The 22,267-nt window shown below is 46.8% G+C and overlaps 1 protein-coding gene across 1 annotated transcript in view; it reads left to right on the top strand.

Annotated features, from left to right (window-relative positions):
• GRM5 (glutamate metabotropic receptor 5) overlaps positions 1-22,267 on the top strand; it is a 341,429-nt gene that overhangs the window by 132,689 nt on the left and 186,473 nt on the right. The window contains 1 exon segment of the mRNA XM_048494460.1: positions 19,955-20,204. Coding sequence (XP_048350417.1) covers positions 19,955-20,204 — 250 coding nt within the window.

Genomic DNA, 22,267 nt, shown 5'->3' with positions numbered 1-22,267 from the left:
CCTTCCCTCGTTTTTGCTCTCGTCAGGCTCCACTCTCAAAATCCCAACCTGGAACTGGCAACCGCACCGCAGCCCATCCACCCATTCACAAAATACATCTGCCTGTTCACCATGAGAAACTCTGCACTGTCACTTTAATAACACTCTTAATTGCCTCTCATTGACCGTGCTGGTTCCATGCTTGATTATTTAGAGGAGGAAGAAGAAGAGTTTGGATTTATATCCCCCCTTTCTCTCCTGCAGGAGACTCAAAGGGGCTGACAATCTCCTTGCCCTTCCCCCCTCACAACAAACACACCCCCTATGAGTGGAGATTGGGGCTAAGAGAGAGCTCCGAGAAGCTGTGATTAGTAGGTCCTGCATGCTGGCATGTGTGGGAGTGTACAGGCTAATCTGAATTCCCCAGATAAGCCTCCACAGCTCAGGCGGCAGAGCTGGGAATCAAACCCGGTTCCTCCAGATTAGATACACGAGCTCTTAACCTCCTATGCCACTGCTACTCCTCCTTTAACCTCCTTTAAAGGCATTTTTAAAAATACAATGAATGCCACTTAGTATGCAGATACATAGAGAGGCCTGAAAGACTTGCCTATTGTGGTTGCCCCCTTATTTTTGCCCGTTAAAGGAAACAGAGACAGAAAGCCCAGCAGGGCAGGAGAAGGAAGTCAGCTGTCCTTGTTGCTTGGCGCAGAATGGGAAGGCAAATGAAAAATAATCATGTGCCCAGGCCTGTGAAATGGCTTCTCAGAAAACCCCTCCATGAGATAACTGGAAGTGACATTCCCCAACGAAAGAGCTTCACCAATGACGGATGATTATATTAAACCCAACAGCAGGTGCCTAACCAGGCCTTTAATGTTTTCGAGAACTTGGCAAGGGAGGGGGTCTTTTTGAAGAAGAAGGTGAAACCCTTGCTGCTCAATCAGTTCTCCTCAGCGGTTCTTTTGAGAGAAGGAGGCGGTGTTTGTATCAGTCCTGTCATCGGGTCCCCAGCAGCAGTGGCATAGTGGTTAAGAGCACTCAGATCTGGAGGAACCGGGTTTGATTCCCAGCTCTGCCGCCTGAGCTGCGGAGGCTTATCTGGGGAATTCAGATTAGCCTGTGCACTCCCACACATGCCAGCTGGGTGACCTTGGGCTAGTCACAGTTCTTTGGAGCTCTCTCAGCCCCACCCACCTCACAGGGTGCTTGTTGTGAGGGGGGAAGGGCAAGGAGATTGTAAGCCCCTTTGAGTCTGCTACAGGAGAGAAAGAGGGGATATATATCGAAACTCCTCCTCCTCCTCCTCCTCCTCCTCCTCCTCCTCCTCTTCTTCTTCTTCTTCTTCTTCTTCTTCTTCTTCTTCTTCTTCTTCTTCTTCTTCTTCTTCTTCTTCTTCTTCTTCTTCTTCTTCTATTCAACACACGCACATATGAACACACTAAGCTTGATCAAAACATATTGCTGATATCCCCTAGTGACACCATGCTCAGTTCCCAGGACCGCCAGAGTGACCTGGGCCCTCAAAATTTGTCCCTCAATTCCCCTCACCTCTGGTTTTGATAATCCTGTTTCGTGTGTGTCGAATCATTCACACCTTCTCAGTCAAAGCGGCAGTGATGGCCTTAATTCAAGAAACCACCAATGTTGGTTTGAGCCTCACCCAGAGGCCTATGATGACGACGACGACGACGACCGCCCACTCCCGAAGGGTTCTGGGCAGTGTACAACAAAAAACAACAAAAACAATACATAATAAATATCAGAATCCTAAACAACATTAAAACCCTTAAAACACAGCACAACAACAACATCATAAAACCCATACTAATTATTATCGATGGCGACCAAACCTAAAGCTAAAGCTGGGAGGGGATTGGCAAAGCATAGTACAAGCATCCGGCGGGGGCAGGCAATCCATGGCAGGCTTCCCCCAAAGCCTGGTGGAATAACACAGTTTTACAGGCCTTGCAGAACTCACCAAGGTCCCACAGGGCCCTAACTGCAGCTGGAAGAGAGTTCCACCAGGCAGGGGCCAGGGCCGTAAAAGCCCTGGCCCGGGTAGAGGCCAGCCGCATCATTGAAGGGCAGTAGAGAAAATCTGGGTATAAAAACTACTCTGCTTCATCCTTGGCCCTTCTAAAGCTAGACTTCTACACCCCTGTCATGCCATGCCCAAAATGTGAAGCTGTGGTACTAAGATATCAGCAGCCCTTTTATCAGAGGTGGGATCCAGCAGGTTCTCACCAGTTCCCGAGAGTGGGTTACTAATTATCTGTGTGTGCCGAGAGGGGGTTACTAATTGGGTCTGCTTTTCCGTTAGAAATTCCATTAGGTCCAAAGATCATCAAGTCCTGTTGTTTCCTATGTGGCTGGTTAGCGAAGGTAGAAAACGGGATAATTCTCCCTGTTGGGCTGTTTTGAAAACATGTTTTAGAAATATGGTCAAGTTCCTTGTTTAAGGAAAGCATCCTTCTTTTGATTTCTAGAAACAAAATGAAGTATTTGAAAGTATTAAGTATTTGACAGGCAGTCAATTAGAGGAGAAGTAGTTGTTTCTGTTGGCAGTAGACGATAGGACTTGCTATAATGAGTTTAAATTATGGACAGAAAGATACCAGCTGGAAATTAGGAACCTTTTTTTTTTACAGTAAGAGTTTTTTTTACAGTAACAGAGAAATTATTAATGCCCCGCCCCCGGAATGCCCGGCCACGGCCCCGTCGTGCCCCACCCAGCCACTGTTTGAATCCTACCACCATGGGAACCTGTTACTAAAAATTTTGGATCCCACCACTGCCTTTTATTTACTTTCTGTCATCCTTTATCCCTGCCTGGCTGCCTCACCTAATTCCTATTCCAGCATATGTGTGTGGCTGACCTGGAGCCTCAGTCCCGGTGTCCACAAATTCATCCCAGAGCTTGTCGGCCATTTCACTGTCTCAGGCCTCATAACTCCCCCTCTTGGCCCCTCGACCAGTGTTTTTGGATGTTGTCCCCTAAGCTCTGGGAACATCTCCATGTTCGTGAGCCAGTGGGCAGAAGCCGTTCTGGTGCTGCCATCTGCGCGCAAGTTCTCCATGTCAGGTCCCTGCTAGGCTTTTCAGCTGCAAAGCGTCAGGGAATCCAAACCGTAAATCTGGCCTCTCTGGTTTAATATGCATAATAATAATGCTGTCCTGAAGGACAAAAGCAGCAGAAGAGGACCGGGTCTGCTGAAATGTGCCACGGAGATAAAGAGCCGGAGCCTGGAGCAGCCATTAGTCTGCCAAGCCCCAAATGTCAAGCTGTTGCGGCCAATGCTAATTTGCAGCGACTGATGCAAACTGAAAACACATGATCGGCTGATAATGCATCGGGTCGCCGGTGACACATGGCATTTTTTGCTCAAGGGGATCTTCCTTCAGGAAGAATCTCGCCATAGAAACACAGGGTAGAAAAGAGCACGCAGCTATCTAGCAGTCACTCAACTGGCTGCTCCGAATGACAAATGAATATGTATCATCGACTTTCTTTCTTTCTTTTTTTTCATTTTCTTGCATGGCCACACCTCGTTTTGGAGGGGAAGGCAAATTTCCCATCTCATTTTTTTTCTTTTACGCCATTTTCTAGGGCAGCACTTAAAAACCTCTCCAAATTGACAAAATTAACTTCTGCCAGATTCAGAAAGCAGCGCTGCAGGGATCTGCATGAATGCTATGCCAGAAGTTACTTTTGCTAATACATTCTAATGCCAATACATTATAATGAGAGCCAGCGTGGTTGTAGCTGTTTAGAACAGGTGCACAGTAATCTGGAGAACCAAGTCTGACTCCCGGCTCTGTCACTTGTGCTGTGGAGGCATATCTGGTGAACTAGATTAGCTTGTGCACTCCAACACATGCCATCTGGGTGACCTTGGCCTAGTCACAGTTATTTGGAGCTCTCTCAGCCCCACCTCCCTCGCAGGGTGGTTGTTGTGAGGGGGGAAGGGAAAGGAGATTGTAAGCCCCTCTGTGAGTTTCCTTAAAGGAGAAAAAGTTGGGATATAAACCCTCCTCCTCCTCCTCCTTCCTCTTCCTCCTAGGCCTCTAGGTGAGGTTTGAGTTGTAATGAAAGGCCAACAGCCAGCTAAAGTACTGGCAGCTGTGATAGTAAACAAAATAAAATAATCATAATAATGCATTGATGAGGTGCAGGGAGATTTATCCAAGGCAACAGATCATGAAACTTTCTCTCTTTCTCACAATACTAGAACCAGGGGGCATTCATTGAAAATGCTGGGGGGAAGAATTAGGACTAATAAAAGGAAATACTTCTTCACACAACGTGTGATTGGTGTTTGGAATATGCTGCCACAGGAGGTGGTGATGGCCACTAACCTGGATAGCTTTAAAAGGGGCTTGGACAGATTTATGGAGAAGTCGATCTATGGCTACCAATCTTGATCCTCCTTGATCTCAGATTGCAAATGCCTTAGCAGACCAGGTGATCGGGAGCAGCAGCAGCAGAAGGCCATTGCTTTCACATCCTGCACGTGAGCTCCCAATGGCACCTTGTGGGCCACTGTGAGTAGCAGAGTGCTGGACTAGATGGACTCTGGTCTGATCCAGCAGGCTAGTTCTTATGTTCTTAACTATGGGTAAGCATGGAACTACCTTACACTGAATTAGACCAAAGTCAGTCTCATCTGCTCAAACAGGCAGTGACTTCTCGGAATCTCAGGCTTTCATGTCGCCTCTTAATTGATTATTTTAACTGGGGATGCTTGGAATTGGAACTGGAACATTCTGTATCCAAGTGTGGTATGATGGTTAAGAGCAGCAGACGCTAATCCAGAGAACCATGTTTGACTCCGCTGTCCGCTACAAGAGTGACAGACTCTAGTCTGGAGAATCGGGTTTGATTTTGTGCTCCAGTGGACACTAGTCTGGTGAAACGGGTTTGTTTTTTTCACTCCTCCATATGAGAGGCAGACACTAGTTTGAAGAACTGGGTTTGATTCCCCGCTTCTCCACTCGAAGCCTGCTGGGTGACTTTGGGCTAGTCACGGTTCTCTCTGAACTCTCTCAGGCCCACCTACCTCACAAGGTGTCTTTTGTGGGGAAAGGAAGGGAAGGAGTTTGTAAGCCATTTGGAGACTCCTTACAGGTGAGAAATGTAGAGCATTAAAAAAGGCGATTCTTCATTCTCAAAGCAAAACCTATTGCTGTTAAGTAAGGAGGCAAGATGTCTGCAAAAGTCATCTATCAATGGATACACACACAGAAAGGACGGTGACTTGGTGATTAAGCTGGTTGTGCGTGTGGGGTGCGGCAGTGGTTCAGGGTGTTGCTTTTGGGGGGTGGGGAACACGGTGTGCAATTGTGGGTAATAATGCACATTGAAACACACAGCTTTTGCATTCAAACCCACTCCTATCTTCATTCATTTAAATGGCTGCCTGAGCTTTGGAATGGGGAACGTTAGACAATTAAGGCAATTGTGCATACGATACAAAATTATGATTCATGTCGGTGCTGTGGATGCCTTTGAGTGTCAAAAACATAATGCACATTTGCAGATAATGCTGCAATGTGCAGGGATGACTCAAATCCACAGCAAGTGATTCAAAACCTACTTTTGAACATCTGCTTGTCCAAGGGGAACGTGTAAATTGTGCATGAGGCCTTTGGCAGTGATTCAGTTTTCTGCCACTGCCTGTGCTTTTGTGTGGGGCACAGAGTGTGCTAGAATCCTAGGAGTTGGAAGGGGGTCTTATAGACCACCTTGTCCAGGCCCTTGCTTAGCACAGAAAATCCAGAATTAAAAAGTTCTTCACAGATGGCTATCTGACCTCTGCTTGGAAGGTGTCCAGTAAGAAAGAGCCCGCCCACCGCAGGAAATTAATTCTCTTGTCAATCTGCTCTTATCATTAGGAAGTATCACCCAATGCCAAACTGAAAATTGCAAATAATAATATGCATGGAATTCTTAGCAATGATTTTCAGAAAATTGCAAGGGGTATGCAAAGAAGAAGGAAGAGGAGAAATGTGGATGTATACCCCTACTTTTCTCAGTGGTAAGGAGTTTCAAAGCACCTTAGAAACTCCTTCCCTTCCTCTCCCCGCAACAGACACCTTGTAAGGTAGGTGGGGCTGAGAGAGTTTGGAAAGAACTGTGATTAGCCCAAGGTCACCCAGGAGCAAGGAAACAAACCCAGTTCAGCAGATAAGAGTCCGCTGTTCATGGGGAGGTGCTCAGAATCAATCTCAGTTTTCCAAATACAAGTCCACTGCTCGCGTGGAGGAGTGGGGATTCAAACCTTGTTCTGCAGGTTGGAGTCCATGACTCTCAACCACTACACCACGCTGGTTGTCAGCATTGTCAGTGTGGGAGAAGACAAAGTAAACATACATAAAATCAGAGATGCCTGATATGGTCTTTAAATAGAGCCAGGCAGGCAGTCGGTCTTTCAAAGTTAGTATTGCCTGCTGTGGCTGCCAGCAACTCTGCAAGGCCTCCAACTCTCCAGGGTCTCCCATCACCTCTTATGTGAGCCGTTTAACTGGAATTGTCAAGAATCAGAGGCGTAGCTGGGCCAAACTGCACCTGGTGCGCAGTGCATTTTTTCCGCCCCCCCCCCCCGGCATCCCAACCCCCCTTCCCACTCCCCTTCCCACACTTACCTTTGTTCCTTTTCTTTTTCTAGTACTTTTTCAGACTGAAAAAAGCAGCCTCTTCACAGTTCAGGCTAAAAACTGCCTGAGGAACTATACTTCCCAGGAGACCTTGTGAGCCCCAAGGTCTCCTGGGAACTGTAGTTCCTCAAGCCATGTGTAAGGAATTCCATAGACGCAGAAATAAAAGGCTTTGGTAGTAAAAGCACGGGGGGGCTGCGCAGGGGGGGCATGGGGGGTTTCAAGGAAAAGTGGGAGGCGCTGGGGCGATTTTCTGCCCCAGGCGTGCACCTGGGGCGCAATGCACCCCTGTCCCCTTGCCGCTCCACCACTGCCAAGAAGTGAACCTTGAAGCTTTTCTGTGAAAAACAGATGCTCTGCTTCTGACCCATGCACATAACAGCTTTGTCATGGGGAATGGGATTTCCTTTTCCAAAATTCTATTTTCTTTTAGATACAACCATCGACTCCTCTAATTCACTTTCAAAAAAGAATTTCTTTGTTTCTCTTCTATTTCTTGTGACAGTTTTCAATTCTGGGTACCCTTTTATGCATTCAACCCTTGAAAAGTTGTTTGTTTTAATGTACCACAGCAAAGAATCCTACACAACCCTGTAGCAAGACTGTAGGAAGGTTTGGGAAGACATTGCCTACCTCTGAGCATCTGCAGAATGGAATTCTGTCTTTCCCTCCGAAAAGCAGCAAGAGAAAGATGTTTAGAAATGCAGCCATGTGTACTTACCAAAAGTTCTTGCTGGAAGTGATGCAGGGTAACTCTAGGAATCTCTGGAAACTGTTTGGTAACTCTGAAAAAGGAAACTGAATCACTGATTTTAGCCACTCAAGAGCAGGCCACTAAGATGAATGCGATCAAGGCCAGAAATCGAAAAATCCTCAGGTGATGCAAAGTTTCTGGTGATTCTTAAGAGTGACCTTTTCTCACTTTTGAGGTAGCTCTAGGAATTGCTACCATTTGCCATAGAATTTTCAGAGAGGCCTAGAGCTACCCTTTGTCACTTCTGGTAAGAACTTCAAGGCAGCCCAACCTAGCAACCCTAGCCCTCCCTCTTTTTGCATTTCTCTTTCGATCAAAACAGAATGGATTGGAAAGAGACTCCACATTCCTTAAAAAGGAGAAACAAAAATGGATTTTAGGCAGAAATTGGGCAAAGAGCAATTAAGAGAATTCTTCTGAACATATAAGGTAGGAGGCCAAATACTGGGTCTCTCTGGAGATTGGAGTTCTCATACTATGGCATCTGTCCCTCGCTGCGATGAGTCATCAGTGCCTGATCACACAACTCACTAAACCAATAAGGCCTAACTTAACTTGAAATGCCTGTGAGGAGACATGCCTTCTTCAAAGAAATCTTTGTGCACACAAATCTCTAGAGAAGGGAGAGCAAAAGGAATTATCTCAAAGCACTGTTTTGCCGAAGAGGTGCTAATCTCTCGATCGGGTTCTCCGCGTTATCCCCTTCTGAAAGCTCCCATTGCTAAGTGCTGGCAAATTCAAGACCCGACCTCCAGTTGTCACTTTGGATGTGCGGCAGCCCCCTTCCCCCTCGAGACCTCGCAGCTCTGTCGGCTTCAATACCGCTCAGATCAGGAGAGTAATCAGATCCAGTTTTTTTTCCCTTGGAAGGTGTCAGTTAAATAGGATAATGTGACTTGCCCGTTCTCCAGGCAATTAACGGCAGAGGGTGCAGGGACTGACGCACCATTGAAAAAGCACCGCACACAGCACCGCATTTGAATAATGAAAAGAGCTTGGATAATGATGTTTCTGCCACCGAGCTACTAATTTGCAAACCTACTAGGCAACATTATTCAATTTGGCATCAGCGTCCTTTTCTTGTGAATAATTGGAACGGGGTCCTGGAGTACGATGATGGTAACATCTCAGTCATTTGCATCCCAGAACAGATGTTGTTATACTCTGTCTCTTCTATACTCTGTCTCTTCAAAAGATATGAGGAGATGTTTGTAGTCATCCAGCACCACTTCCTGGACCTTCTTTGTTGCTCTTCTTGGGTCCTAGTGCCCCTGCCCTTGAGCCATGGCCCAGGGAAGAAGAAGAGTTTGGATTTATATCCCCCTTTCTCTCCTGCAGGAGACTTAAAGGGGCTTACAATCTCCTTTCCCTCTCCCCCCTCACAACAAACACCCTGTGAGGTAGGTGGGGCTGAGAGAGCTCTGAGAAGCTGTGACTAGCCACACTGATGCTGCCTGCATGGCCCAGGTGCTCCCTTTGTTCTTGAGGAGTTCTGCTGCTCCAGCTGGACTGGGTGTAGGCCAGGACTAATTGCCCCAACCAGAGACGCTGGTCTGATCCTGGTCTGGGAGCTTCTTCTTGGCCTTTTCTAGCCCAAAAAGGACTCACACAGCTGTGGAGGGGTGGCAGTGATGGACATGCACTGGTGTTCCCCTCCCTCCAGTGGTGGGATCCAAAAATTTTAGTAACAGGTTCCCATGGTGGTGGGATTCAAACTGTGGCGTAGCGCCAATGGGGCTGGGTGGGGCACGATGGGGCCGTGGCCAGGCATTCCGGGGGCGGGGCATTCCTCGGCGTGGCTGTGGCAAGGATGCAGCCACTGCGCCGGTCCTTGGGCGGGAAACGAATGCAAACGAATGCTGCCACGCACGCCGGTGCACCTCCTGCTAGACTGCTTCAAGTTCTGTGCGCTACTGCTGAGAGGAGGGGCGTAACTAGGGCAAAAATCACGTGGCAAAATCACCCATTAGTAACCCCCTCTCGGCACACACACATAATTAGTAACCTACTCTCGGGAACCTGTGAGAACCTGCTGGATCCCACCTCTGCCTCCCTCCCTGATCCTGCTTTGTCACCAGCTGACTTGAGAGCTGGGCAGGGGGTGCCTTTGTGCATCCGCAGCCCAGCCCGCTGGCCCTGGCAGTGGTGCCCCGGGCTCATCTGAACCCGGCTGCCTTTGGCTTTAAGGAAGAACATGGCAGAGTTTTTATAAAATTATGCACAGGATGGAGAGAGTGCATAAAATCCCCCCCCTTTCTCAAAGTGCCAAACCTCAGGGTACCCAATTCTGTTGACGGGCAGCTGATTCCGGACGCACAAAAGAAAGCACTTATTTATTCAACCAACAATTAAATTGTTGACTTTGCTGCTAATTGACATAGTGATGCCCATGAGCATAGATGGCTTTAATAGGGCATTAGACAGATCTGCGGTGATCTATCAATGGCTACTAGTCATAATGACTAAATGGAACTTTGTATACCGGTGTTGGCCCACTGGTGAGATGCTGGAAGAGATAAGTCACTGGTCAGCATGGTGTAGTGGCTAAGAGCAGGTGCACTCTAATCTGGAGAACCAGGTTTGATTCCCCCCTCTGCTGTTTGAGGCTGTGGAGGCTTATCTGGTGAACTAGATTAGCTTGTGCGCTCCAACACATGCCAGCTGGGTGATTTTGGGCTAGTCACAGTTCTTCTGAGCTCTCTCTGCTCCACCTACCTCACAGGGTGTTTGTTGTGAGGGGGGAAAGGAGTTTGTAAGTTCTTTTGAGTTTCCTTATAGGAGAGAAAGGGGGGATATAAATCCAACCTTCTTATTATTATTCAGCAATGCTCTTTTTTATTGATTCATTGACTCCACTAACATTGAAAAAAATGTGCCATTTTGGGTTGGGCTGGGGATGGGGAAAACAGTTTGAAGAAATAAAACATGGGGCAAAAATTAAGAACCCCAGGCTGGACTCAAACAAGGGAGAATCAAAACCCAAGGGGGAATCTTTCCGGCTGAAACAGCAGGAATACAAATGTCAAAACTGTCCCTACCTTTACAGGTCAACCCTTAAGTTAGGACACACCCTTACGAGTCAACTCCATTGAGTAAATTTCTGCAGGATTTTCACATGCTAGGATGACACAGAGGCCCCTCCCGCACATGCAGAGTAAGGCACTTTCAATCCACTTTCACAATTGTTTGCAAGTGGGTTTTGCTATTCCACACAGTAAAATCCAGCTGCAAAGTGCACTGAAAGTGGATTGAAAGTGCATTATTCTGCATGTGTGGAAGGGGCTCAATAGTCTCTCAGATTATTACTCATTATGCTGCTGCCACCCTAGATGCCCTCTGCAGTGGTGGGATCCAAAAATTTTAGTAACAGGTTCCCATGGTGGTGGGATTCAAACTGTGGCATAGCGCCAATGGGGCTGGGCGGGGCATGACAGGGGCGTGGCTGGGCACAACAGGGGCGGTGCATTCCTGGGCGGGGCTGTGGCAAGGACGCAGCCGCTGCGCTGGTCCTTGGGCGGGAAACGAATGCACGCAGGCGCAGGCTGCCACGCACGCCGGTGCACCTCCTGCTAGACTGCTTCAAGTTCCGCACGCTACTGCTGAGAGGAGGGGCATAACTAAGGCAGACATCACGTGGCAAAATCACCAATTAGTAACCCCCTCTCGGCACACACAAATAATTAGTAACCTACTCTCGAGAACCTGTGAGAACCTGCTGGATCCCACCTCTTGCCCTCTGCCCCTCCCAGATTTTCTAATTTCTACCCTCCCGCATACTATGGTATTGCACAGTTCCTTGCTCACTTGCACAGCGGTTCCTCTTGGCTTTCTGGTTTTCAGCTCTGTGGCGTGTGCTTTGATCTTGCCTTTGCCAGCCTTCTGCGGCTTCAAGTGTATTTTCTACAGCGAAAGGAAACCTTTTTTGCATGGCTTCAAAGCCAGGCAGCTTTTCAAAACGGAATGCTTTTTTAGAAAGTTTTGAAGATCCTTTGGGAGGCGGGTGTAGCCTTCTTGATCAATTTCAATGCTATATTATTAGCTGAAACAGCAGGGCTGCCAGGTCCTCCATGGCCACTGGTGGTGGGGTAGGGTTGCCAGATTAAGGTTGGGAAACCCCTGAAGATATAGGGGTGAGGAGGACAGGGGCCACTATAGGGTACAATGTCACAGTGTCCACCCTCCAAAGAGCCGGCGTGGTGTAGTGGTTAAGAGCAGGTGGATTGTAATCTGGAGAACCGAGTTTGATTTCCCCACCCCTCCACCTGAATGGCAGAGGCTTATCTGATGAACCAGATGTGTACTGTACTCCTACATTCCTGCTGGGTGACCTTGGGCTAGTCACAGTTCTTCGGGACTCTCTCAGCCCCACCTACCTCACAAGGTGACTGTTGTGGGGAGAGGAGGGGAAAGGAGCTTGTAAGCCACCTTGAGTCTCCTGACCGGAGAGAAATGTGGGGTATAAATCCAAACCACTACTCCTCCACCTTTCTTCTTCTTCTTCTTCTTCTTCTTCTTCTTCTTCTTCTTCTTCTTCTTCTTCTTCTTCTTCTTCTTCTTCTTCTTCTTCTTCTTCTTCTTCTTCTTCTTCTTCTTCTTCTTCTTCTTCTTCTTCTTCTTCTTCTTCTTCTTCTTCTTCTCTTTCTCCTCCTCCTCCTCCTCCTCCTCCATGGGAACTGATCTTTGTAGTCTGAAGGTGAGCTCTAATTCTGGGGGGTCCCTGGGTACCACCTGGAGATTGGCATCCCTATGAAACAAAATGACATAAGAACATAAGAAAAGCTCTGAATCAGCATCCTGTCTCATACAATGGCCAACTACATAGGCTAAAGCCTTCTCCTGAAGTTGCCTCCCAGCACTGGTACTCAAAGGCTGACCCTCTGAGTATGAAGGTTCTCATGAGTTATCATCGCTAGTAGCCTCTGATACACCTGCCAACCAGCTGCCGGTCTAATTCCCTTTTAAAGCGGCACGTGCTCACTACATTCAAGGTCGTCACTACATTCTCTGGTAGTGACTTCTGCACGATTTTACGGTTTTACTATCCCCCCTGTCCCTGGCTGCAAATTTGAAGGCTTCCTGCAGGCTCTTTTCCAAAGGAAGAGCCGCTTCAGTTGGAGAAAGTTCTCCTCCAAGAAAAGTGAGATCTATGCCAGTGATGGCGAACCTTTTTGGGACCGAGTGCCCAAATTGCAACCCAAACCCCACTTATTTATTGCAAAGTGCCCACCTGGCAATTTAACCTGAATGCTGAGGTTTTAGTTTAGAAAAAAACGGTTGGCTCCCTCTTCCTCCTCCCCACCTGCTCGAGTGGGGGATAGCCTGGTCTAGCCTCCAGCAAGTCCTGCATGCACCACTCTGCGCCTCTCTAGCATCTCTGCCTCCTCTGTGTCCCCGCACCCTTGGGCAGCAGCCACCCGGAGCACAGGCCCCAGGCCCGCCAGCCGAGTCCTCCCTGCTCACTGCGGTGCGCGCATGTTGTGCTCAGTGGCCCAGGCCAGCCTAGATGTTTGTGTGGGGGGGGGATGATTTTCCGCCCCCCACATGACAAACTCTGTGTGCACGTGCCCACAGAGAGGGCTCCGAGTGCCACCTCTGGCACCCGTGCCATAGGTTCGCCATCACTGGTCTATGCTAATATGTGTGCTTGTGTTAAGTGCCATCAAACCGCTTCCAACTTAGACAACCCTGTGAATCAACGTCCTCCCAAACGTCCTCTATCGTTAACCACCTTGCTCAAGTTTGTAAACTGAGGGCTGTGGTTTCCTTCATTCGTCCATTTCCTATTGGTTCTTCCTGTTTTCCTGCAACCTTTAAGCTTTCCTAGAGTGTGCCCACGCGCGGGTACGCACGCGCACACACACACACACACACACACACACACACACACACACACACACACAAAGAATCATGGCCACCAGAATGTTCTAGTGTATGATAGAAGCAGGAATGGATGGCAGTACTGTGTTATCTATCAACAAAGGGGAAGCAGCTACCGGTTGCTAAATCAAAGAATTACTATGCCAAACGACCCTCGGGGGATGCATTGTAACTTCTCTAGTAGGAAGATTTTCACCCTGTTCATCTCTTTTTCCCTAGCAGGAATCACTCAAACCTGCCAAGATCTCGCAGCAAAACCATACTTTTTAAACATTTGCATAAAGAAATGCAACATAATATAATTCTGATCACTTCTTTCCCTTCTCCCCCCCTCCCATCCCCAGCGAGTGGAGCTTTTTTTTTTTAAAAAAAACCACTACAGAAGAAAGGGAAATCTGTTAAATTGTGAATTCTGGGCACTTTGCTAGATGCCATATTGTATTAAATTTTATCAGGGAGGGGGGGAAAAGCACAAGCTGTTCATCCCACCCCCCTCCTTAAAACTACTGAAGTTTTTGAGAGTCTACCCAGCCCTTTTTAGAATAATCGACTGGCTTGCGCAGCGCGTGAAAGAGCCCATTTTCCCCTCGTTGAGGTTAGCGACATGAGAACCTGCCTGAGAAATGTCCTTGCTAGTGCCTATTACTATCTTGTTAGTACATGGAAGCAGCGACAGGAAATCCTGCCCTGCCAATAAGATGTCGGAGGACTGTATCATGTTGTTCTTTTGTGGTTTTTTTGCCAGATTTGCCCTGCAGTGCTTCATGGCATTCAACAACAAAAGGGAGACGAGATGCTTCCCAGATGTCGTTTGATGGAGAAGCCCTAGAGATTTCTTTTCCTTTTTTTCCCCCTAAAGAGATACTGATCTGTTAATTTGATTGTCTTGAAACAAAGTTAAATACACACACACATACACACATGTATATATATATATATTCAATGGTGCAATCCCAGGAAGAATTTGATTTCAAATTTCTAAACTTTGCTGTTTCATCCAGAAAATCTTTCACTTCAATCTTCCTTCTCCCGTGCATGAACTAAGTCTTTATTTTTGCAATGTTTCCAGTTTCTTTCATGAAGAAGAAGAAGAGGAGTTTGGATTTAAATCCCCCCTTTCTCTCCTATAGGAGACTCAAAGGGGCCTACAATCTCCTTGCCCTTCCCCCCCTCACAACAAACACCCTGTGAGGTGGGTGGGGCTGAGAGAGCTCCGAAAAGCTGTGACTAGCCCAAGGTCACCCAGCTGGCGTGTGTGGGAGTGCACAGGCTAATCTGAATTCCCCAGATAAGCCTCCACAGCTCAGGCGGCAGAGCAGGGAATCAAACCCGGTTCCTCCAGATTAGAATTCACCTGCTCTTAACCACTATGCCACTGCTGCTCATGCAAATTACATTTAACACTATTAGTGGACTGGCAAGTCAGCAGTACACATTTACATATATTAAACCGCAGCAGTGTGGTCAAGTCAGTGCACTTAGCGAGTGCATCTTCACTTTGGATGCTGAGGTGGTAGTCAAATGTTGGCAACGAGTTTTGGGGACCTATCTGTCCAGTGTACCCTGGCATTGCGACATCACTTCCAGCAGCCAGCCACTCAGATGAGCCCATAGGAGTGCCGCTTCAGCATCTATCATGATGGAAGGCAGAAAGACCATTGTAATTATAACAAGTTTATTAACAACTAACAATAAGAGCAATTTGGACAATTGGCAGCAGACCAGGAGCTCTCACTCTTAACTCTTCCATGTCTTAGTTCCAACTGCTTTTCTCAGGTCTCTTAACTCCACCCATCAACTCATACTCTTAAACGTATATCATCACAGCATCCAAGCACCTTCAAGGAAGGGAATGAGTTGTTGGAGGGAACACTGGAGGAAAAAGAACTGAGTTCTGCCTCAGGGAGAGACCAGGGGCTATCAGTAGAGTTCAAAATGGAGTCACTCTGGTAAGATGAGAAGATCTATAGTCTTCTTTCACTCACTGCAACCTCCTATCACACTTGGAAAATAATATTCTCCACTCAAGATGTTCTCTCTATAGGAAGGTTTTACTTTAGCAGTTGCAAGGTTACACAAGTCTATGCTGTAAAGACTATAAGACTATACAAAACTCTTCCGCAAGAACAAATTTGAACACACACTGAACTTAGACTCAGTCACTCACTGAACTTAGCATATCATATACAATGCATACATCCAACAGGATACTTTTCCCCGCCCAGGCAGCAGCCTCTCATTGGTCTAGAGTCATAGTTGAACTAACCAATCATGTTAAAGGTTAACTGCTCCTTCGCCCCTAGACTGACTGTCTCCAGCCTTGGGTTTTGCATACTTCTGCTAACTTGAAATGACCGTTTTGTGAAACTTTACTCTCTTTTTTATATATCATGACAGGGACAGCTCAGGTCTAGCTCAGGAAGAATAAAAAGAGTGAAGGGTAGCTTTGAATGGTAGTGTGGCAGAGTGGTTTAGCTTTATCTCTGGGAGAGAACAGTGCTCAATGGTTAGGCCTGTCTCTGGTGATGAGCAGACCTGGTACCATTTAGTCTGACTGTGGGGAAAGGGCAAGCTAGAGTAAGTGAGAGGATAGAACTTAGTGGCAGTCACAAAACCACTTCAAGTGGCTGGGAGCAAACCAAGGCACACTTTTTACTGCTTACAGCTACTACACACTCACGTGATCATTACAGCAGTTTTCTCCCAAGTTACAACTGAAAACTTTTGAGAACACGGCTGCCCACAAATGTGAGAGAATCATTGATATTACAGTGAAAATGATTTCCCAGCAATGAAAAATCTTCATTACTACCCACATACGGATGCAATTAAATATACATATTCTCTCAGAAATCTCCCTCACCGCCAGGGTAATTTGTATGAAAAATTGATCAGGCCGAGCTTATTCATGACAAGTATGTTTTGGAGGAAAATGTCGGGATTGCAAAGCTGCGTTGTGTTTTCATCAGTATCCCCTCAAGCGCTTACAGTTACCACGGAGTTATTCCCAACTGGGAATTCCCAATTCTTTTATTTTGGTTACATTTACCAAGTTAGAAAGATGTTGTCTCCCCCCCCCCCTTCTTCTTCCCTGAATGAAAATTGTAACACCTCAGTGAGGAGTCTCATTATTATTTGAAGAACTTCCCCTTGTTGTTATATGAGACATCGCTTACCACTCGGTTTACGGAAAATAAATCTGCATTTGGCACATTTGAGGCAACAGCTGCATTTTACTTGACGCCCAAAAGATTCAAGTGGTTTGAATTTTTTAAAAAATGAAATGTACTGCTCGCTAATGTGATAGTCAATGCAATGACTAGGCAAATTAAATTCTAGGTGTAAAAATCCCTGTGGGAGCTCACAGAGCTGTGGAATGTGCAGCAGGTATTCAACGATCAATTCAGTCGTTCTGTTGTTGAAAGGAAGTATCGCATTGGGTCACTTTGGCAAGGCCCAGATCTGGAACTCAACTCAGATTCTGTAAACTTGAAGGTTTAGAAGTCTTTGGTCGAATCCCCACTACCGTCTTAGCCAGGTTTCAGAACACAAACTAACCAGGTTTGAGGGACGATCTCCCCAGTCGAATCCCCACTACCGTCTTAGCCAGGTTTCAGAACTCAAACGACCTCAAACCTGGTTAGTTTGTGTTCTGAAACCTGGCTAAGACGATAGTGGGGATTCGACCAAAGGGCAGACATCAGTGGCTGTAGGGAAAAAGCCAGTTCTACTAGTACAATCATAGAATCATAGAGTTGGAAGAGACCACAAGGGCCATCAAGTCCAACCCCCTGCCATGCAGGGACACACAATCAAAGCACTCCCGACACATGCTGATCCAGCCTCTCCTTAAAAACCTCCAAAGAAGGAGATTCCACCACTCTCCGAGGCAGCAAATTCCACTGTTGAACAGCCCTGTCGGTCAGAAAGTTCTTCCTAACGTTCAGGTGGAATCTCTTTTCCTTCACCTTGAATCCTTTACTCCGTGTCCTAGTCTCTGAGGCAGCAGAAAACAAGCTAGCTCCCTCTTCGACATGACATCCCTTCAAATATTTAAACATGGCTTTCACGTCACCCCTTAACCTACGCTTCTCCAGACTAAACATCCCCAGCTCCCTAAGCCTCTCTTCATAGGGCATGGACTCCAGACCCTTTACCATTTTGGTTGCCCTCCTCTGGACCCACTCCAAACAACCCCAGTATATCAACCCCTGTTCACCTTCCCCTCCCTTTCCCTATCCCACACTACAGAAGGTGTGAAAAAAAAGGAATGCAGGATGGACTCAAGGTCAGAGGACTGAGGTAAAGCCGCCTGGCCTGGGGTACCTCTCCTTGGTTAACTAGGGAAAACTGAAGTAATTTTCCATCTGCCTCCTCATCCCCCATCCCTCCTGATGCTTCTCTGCTCGATGCCAGGCTCCTGCTTGACACACTCGTGCTAAGCTATCAGGTTAGGACTAGCACTTCAATATGGGACCTGGACTTCTCCCAAATGTACAACAGGTCTCCAGACTACTGAATTTCCCCTCCCAATTCTACCCATGAATACAATTTCATTTTAACCTGGATGCTGGTTTTTAAAATCACGTTCTGTGCACCTGGAACATTCACAAAACCAGAACGGGGCCTATTTTTACCTCAGATTCTCCTTTTCTTTTGTCTGATTTACAAGGAAATTGGGAAACCATTGGGGGGGACACATCTATATGTTTAACTTGGTGCCTCTTTGGTCTCACCATGATTATAGTTTTAACCAATGATCTAATGCTGGCTTCGTCTGTGAAAATAAGCGCATAGATCAACCAGGGGTGTTCACTGTGTCGATTTGTTTCATTTTAATAATTTTTTTACTATTTTAAATGCTGGTAGCTGCTTTGCCTACAAAGAATCCAAGAAGGGACATCTAGTGAACGACTTTTAGCATAGTCTGGCAGCATATAGCAATATTTGAATGATATTTATTGGAAACAAGTACTAATACTTTTTTGGGGGGAGGGAATCTTAAAATTGGGATATTGGACGCCATTCATATTTTCATCCTCTTAATGTTCACTGTTTAATTGTTAGAATTACTCTCTGGTTTTATTGCTGCCTTTTAATGTTTTAATTATTTTATACTGTTACTTCTATCTGCTGGACACCGCCCAGAGCCCTTCGGGGATGGGGCGGTATAGAAACCTCAAAAATTAAACAAACAAACAAACAAACAAACAAATAACATAACATAACATAACATAACATAATATAATATAATATAATATAATGCACACGCACTGAAGAAGACTTGGGGCTCAAAAACGCACCTTCAGTGCGCAGGCGTTCTGCTGCTCTCTTGACTCTGTGCAATTTGGCAGTATGTTTGCTCCTCTTTTGAATCTGTGCTATTTGGCAGTATGTTGAGTGGACTGCCTTTCCACCATATCCAGTCTTGTTTTCCATTGGACTGTGAATGAAAATATTTACATGACATTATTACCATCGGGAGAACCTTATGGATTCATGAATGGACTTCATTTTTTAATGAATTTATGTCACTTTGTGAATATTGTATATATGCAATACTATAGTCACTGATGTTATTAACACTCATCCAGTAGTGTAATTCTCCTTGTCGGGTGGCGAGTTCTTTGGGGGTTTGGCCAACCCTGTCTTTTTGTCCTTTTAGCTGCTTTGCCTATCACATAGACCTCCGCTGCTTGAGCACACTGTTCAAAATGGGGCACCAGGGAAAGGGAGGCAGTTGGTTGCTAGACACTTAATTTCCCAGGGAGCGTGCAAGTGAGGCCATCCCTCTGGTAACTAATAGATGGGTAGCAAGAGACAAATTGCAAACAATTGTGAAAGTAGATTGAAAGTGCATTATTCTACATGTGCGGAAGGGGCCTCTGTTGGTCTCTCTATCTCTCTGCATGAAGGAACAAGAGGTCTGAGGCTTAATCTTGTATGTCAAGGCTGCTGTTCGCTGATATGATAATTGCACCTGCTAATAAACTAATGCATATTGTGTGCGCTGCACTTAAATGTAACAGAGCCCTCATGGAACACATATCTGCCATTTCTTTGCCTAAAGCTTCTATCGTGCCTGTTTCAGACTTTTCAACACTGTAAACAAATGCAAAACAAAGCTAAGTGCCTTCTCCTTTTATCTTTTTAAGAGCTTTATGAGATAAGCCCATTGTTATTGCCACTTTTACTGATGGAAAATTGAAGCAACAAGAGGAAGGGGGAAAAGGGTGGCCAACTAAAAAGGATTCGGAACCAGTTTACTCTATTTCAAGTCAAAGATGGCCCCTTCCGCACATGCAGAATCATGCACATTCAATCCACTTTCACAAGTGTTTTGCAAGTGGATTTTGCTATTCCGCACATTAAAATCCAGCTTCGAAGTGCATTGAAAGTGGATTGAAAGTGCATTATTCTGCATGTGTGGAAGGGGCCTATTTCAAGTCAAAGATATGGCCTGTTGAATTATACTTGGGCCTCTTCTGCACATGCAAAATAATGCATTTTCAAACCACTTTCACAACTGTTTGCAAGTGGATTTTGCTATTCCGCACAGCTTCAAAGAGCACTGAAAGCAGTTTGAAAGTGCATTATTCTGCATGTGCGGAATGAGCCTTGGTCTCAGTAGGACCACCTCTTACTCACATTTTAGTAACGCTTTTGGGTGGGTTTGTTTTCGTTCAGGAAACTATGGTGAAAGCGGAATGGAAGCCTTCAAAGACATGTCGGCCAAGGAAGGGATCTGCATCGCCCATTCCTACAAGATCTACAGCAACGCAGGGGAGCAAAGCTTCGACAGGCTGTTGGAGAAGCTAAGAAGTCATCTACCCAAGGCGAGAGTCGTGGCCTGCTTTTGTGAGGGCATGACTGTGCGAGGGCTACTCATGGCGATGAGACGCTTGGGGCTGGCTGGAGAGTTTCTGCTGCTCGGCAGGTAGGTAAATTTTCTGATAATTACCGCCCTTTTCATGTGAACATCAAGCAAAACTGGGATGAAACTCACTCTGTTTCGCGATGCCATTTCACTGATCAACGGCTTTTGATAATGGAAGTGTTTGAAGCGGGTGGAAAATATGACCTAATGCAGTGAAGCAGAACTGTGAATGAAAGCTGATTTTATGTGCCACTGATCTGCATATGCAAATGTTGACACACATCTTTCATCTGCTGTGGGACGCTCCTCGGGTTCCCTTTCGACTGGGATGCTTATCCACATCCAGAGGTGGGATCCAGCAGGTTCTCACAGGTTCCCGAGAGTAGGTTACTAATTATTTGTGTGTGCTGAGAGGGGGTTACTAATTGGTGATTTTGCCACGTGATTTTTGCCTTAGTTACGCCCCTCCTCTCAGCAGTAGCGCGCAGAACATGAAGCGGTCTAGCAGGAGGTGCACCGGCGTGCATGACAGCCTGCGCCTGTGTGCATTCGTTTCCCGCCCAAGGACCGGCGCAGCCGCTACGTCCTTGCCATAGCCCTGCCCAGGAATGCTCCACCCCTGGAATGCCCGGCCACGCCCCCGTTGTACCCCGCCCAGCCCCATTGGCGCTATGCCACAGTTTGAATCCCACCACCATGGGAACCTGAAACTAAAATTTTTGGATCCCACCACTGTCCACATCCAATAGTGTTTGACTCTTTACACAATTATAGCTGGAGTGGACCAAAGTTTTCGATCCTAAGAGTCTAAAATAAGGATCCAGCCACCTTTGTCACTTAGTCCCAGCTAATTCCTATTACAGTCCCCCTTCTTCCCAGTTTTTTGGGTAATCACAGGGAAAAGAGCAGCCATGAATCATCACGGCCACAGTTGCTGCCCTGGAAGTGCAGGGAGGAGTCCCCAGCTTGGCACTGCGACATCATCCAATAGAGGCTGGCCAGGGCCTATAAGAGTGTTCCAAATCAGACCCAGTGTTCCAAATCATATCAAAATCCCATGCTGTGCCTCACGCTTCTGACTGCATGATAAACGGTTAGCTCTGGCCAAATAATTTACCCCAGCCAGGAGTGTGGTGTGCAGAAGTGGGATCCAGCAGGTTCTCACAGGTTCCCTAGAGTAGGTTACTAATTATTTGTGTGTGTGCCGAGAGGGGGTTACTAATTGGTGATTTTGCCATGTGATTTTTGCCTTAGTTACACCCTTCCTCTCAGCAGTAGCGCAGAACTTGAAGCAGTCTAGCAGGAGGTGCACCGGCATCTGTGGCAGCCTGCACCTTCATGCATTTGTTTCCCGCCCAAGGACCGGCGCAGTGGCTGCGTCCTTGCCGCAGCCCCGCCCAGGAATGCCCCACCCAGGAATGCCCGGCCATGCCCCTGTCGTGCCCCGCCCAGCCCCATTGGCGCCACACCACAGTTTGAATCCCACCACCATGGGAACCTGTTACTAAAATTTTTGGATCCCGCCACTGGTGGTGTGGTTATTGGGTCAAGGAGCTCCGAGCAGGGGCTGTCCCATCCTCAGGCAGCAGCTCCCCTCCTCTCTTTTTCATCAAAGCTGGTTCGATCCAACCCTCTGAATGTTTTGACAGAATGGATCTCTCCCCTTGCTTCCTTCCCCCCTGATTCTTTCACACAGTTGCTCCAGGGAGTTGGGAAACGCTGAATAATAGAGTTGAACGTTGTGTGAAAGGCAGAAGTTTGGCAGGAAGTTGGCAAAAACGATCCCTCCCTTTCATGAACGCTTTTTCCTGAACAAAGCAATAATACCCACAAGAGTAGAGGGCGGTAGTTTCTGTTGGTTTTTGTGTCAGGTTTTCGCTCCGCGTCACACTCTCCCAACCCTCAAGAGTAGTTTTGGTGGGACACAGGAAATAAGAGGGGGTTTTGGGGGGTGGGGGAGGACACACGTTCACATAGTGGGAGCTTATCATCTTATCTGCTGGTAGGAAAAGATAGGACGGGACTTTTTCCCTCCTGAAAAGGCTACAACTACATCAAGGATGGTCGAGCCCATGTGGACAGAAAGCTCTGCAGGATAACACTGCAGTAAGGTGGAGAATTGG

Source organism: Sphaerodactylus townsendi, linkage group LG04 (assembly GCF_021028975.2).
Source record: "Sphaerodactylus townsendi isolate TG3544 linkage group LG04, MPM_Stown_v2.3, whole genome shotgun sequence".
In the NCBI taxonomy this organism is placed as follows: Eukaryota; Metazoa; Chordata; class Lepidosauria; order Squamata; family Sphaerodactylidae; genus Sphaerodactylus; species Sphaerodactylus townsendi.
Note: the sequence above shows the minus strand (reverse complement) of the source record. Positions and strands in the feature narration are given on the sequence as shown.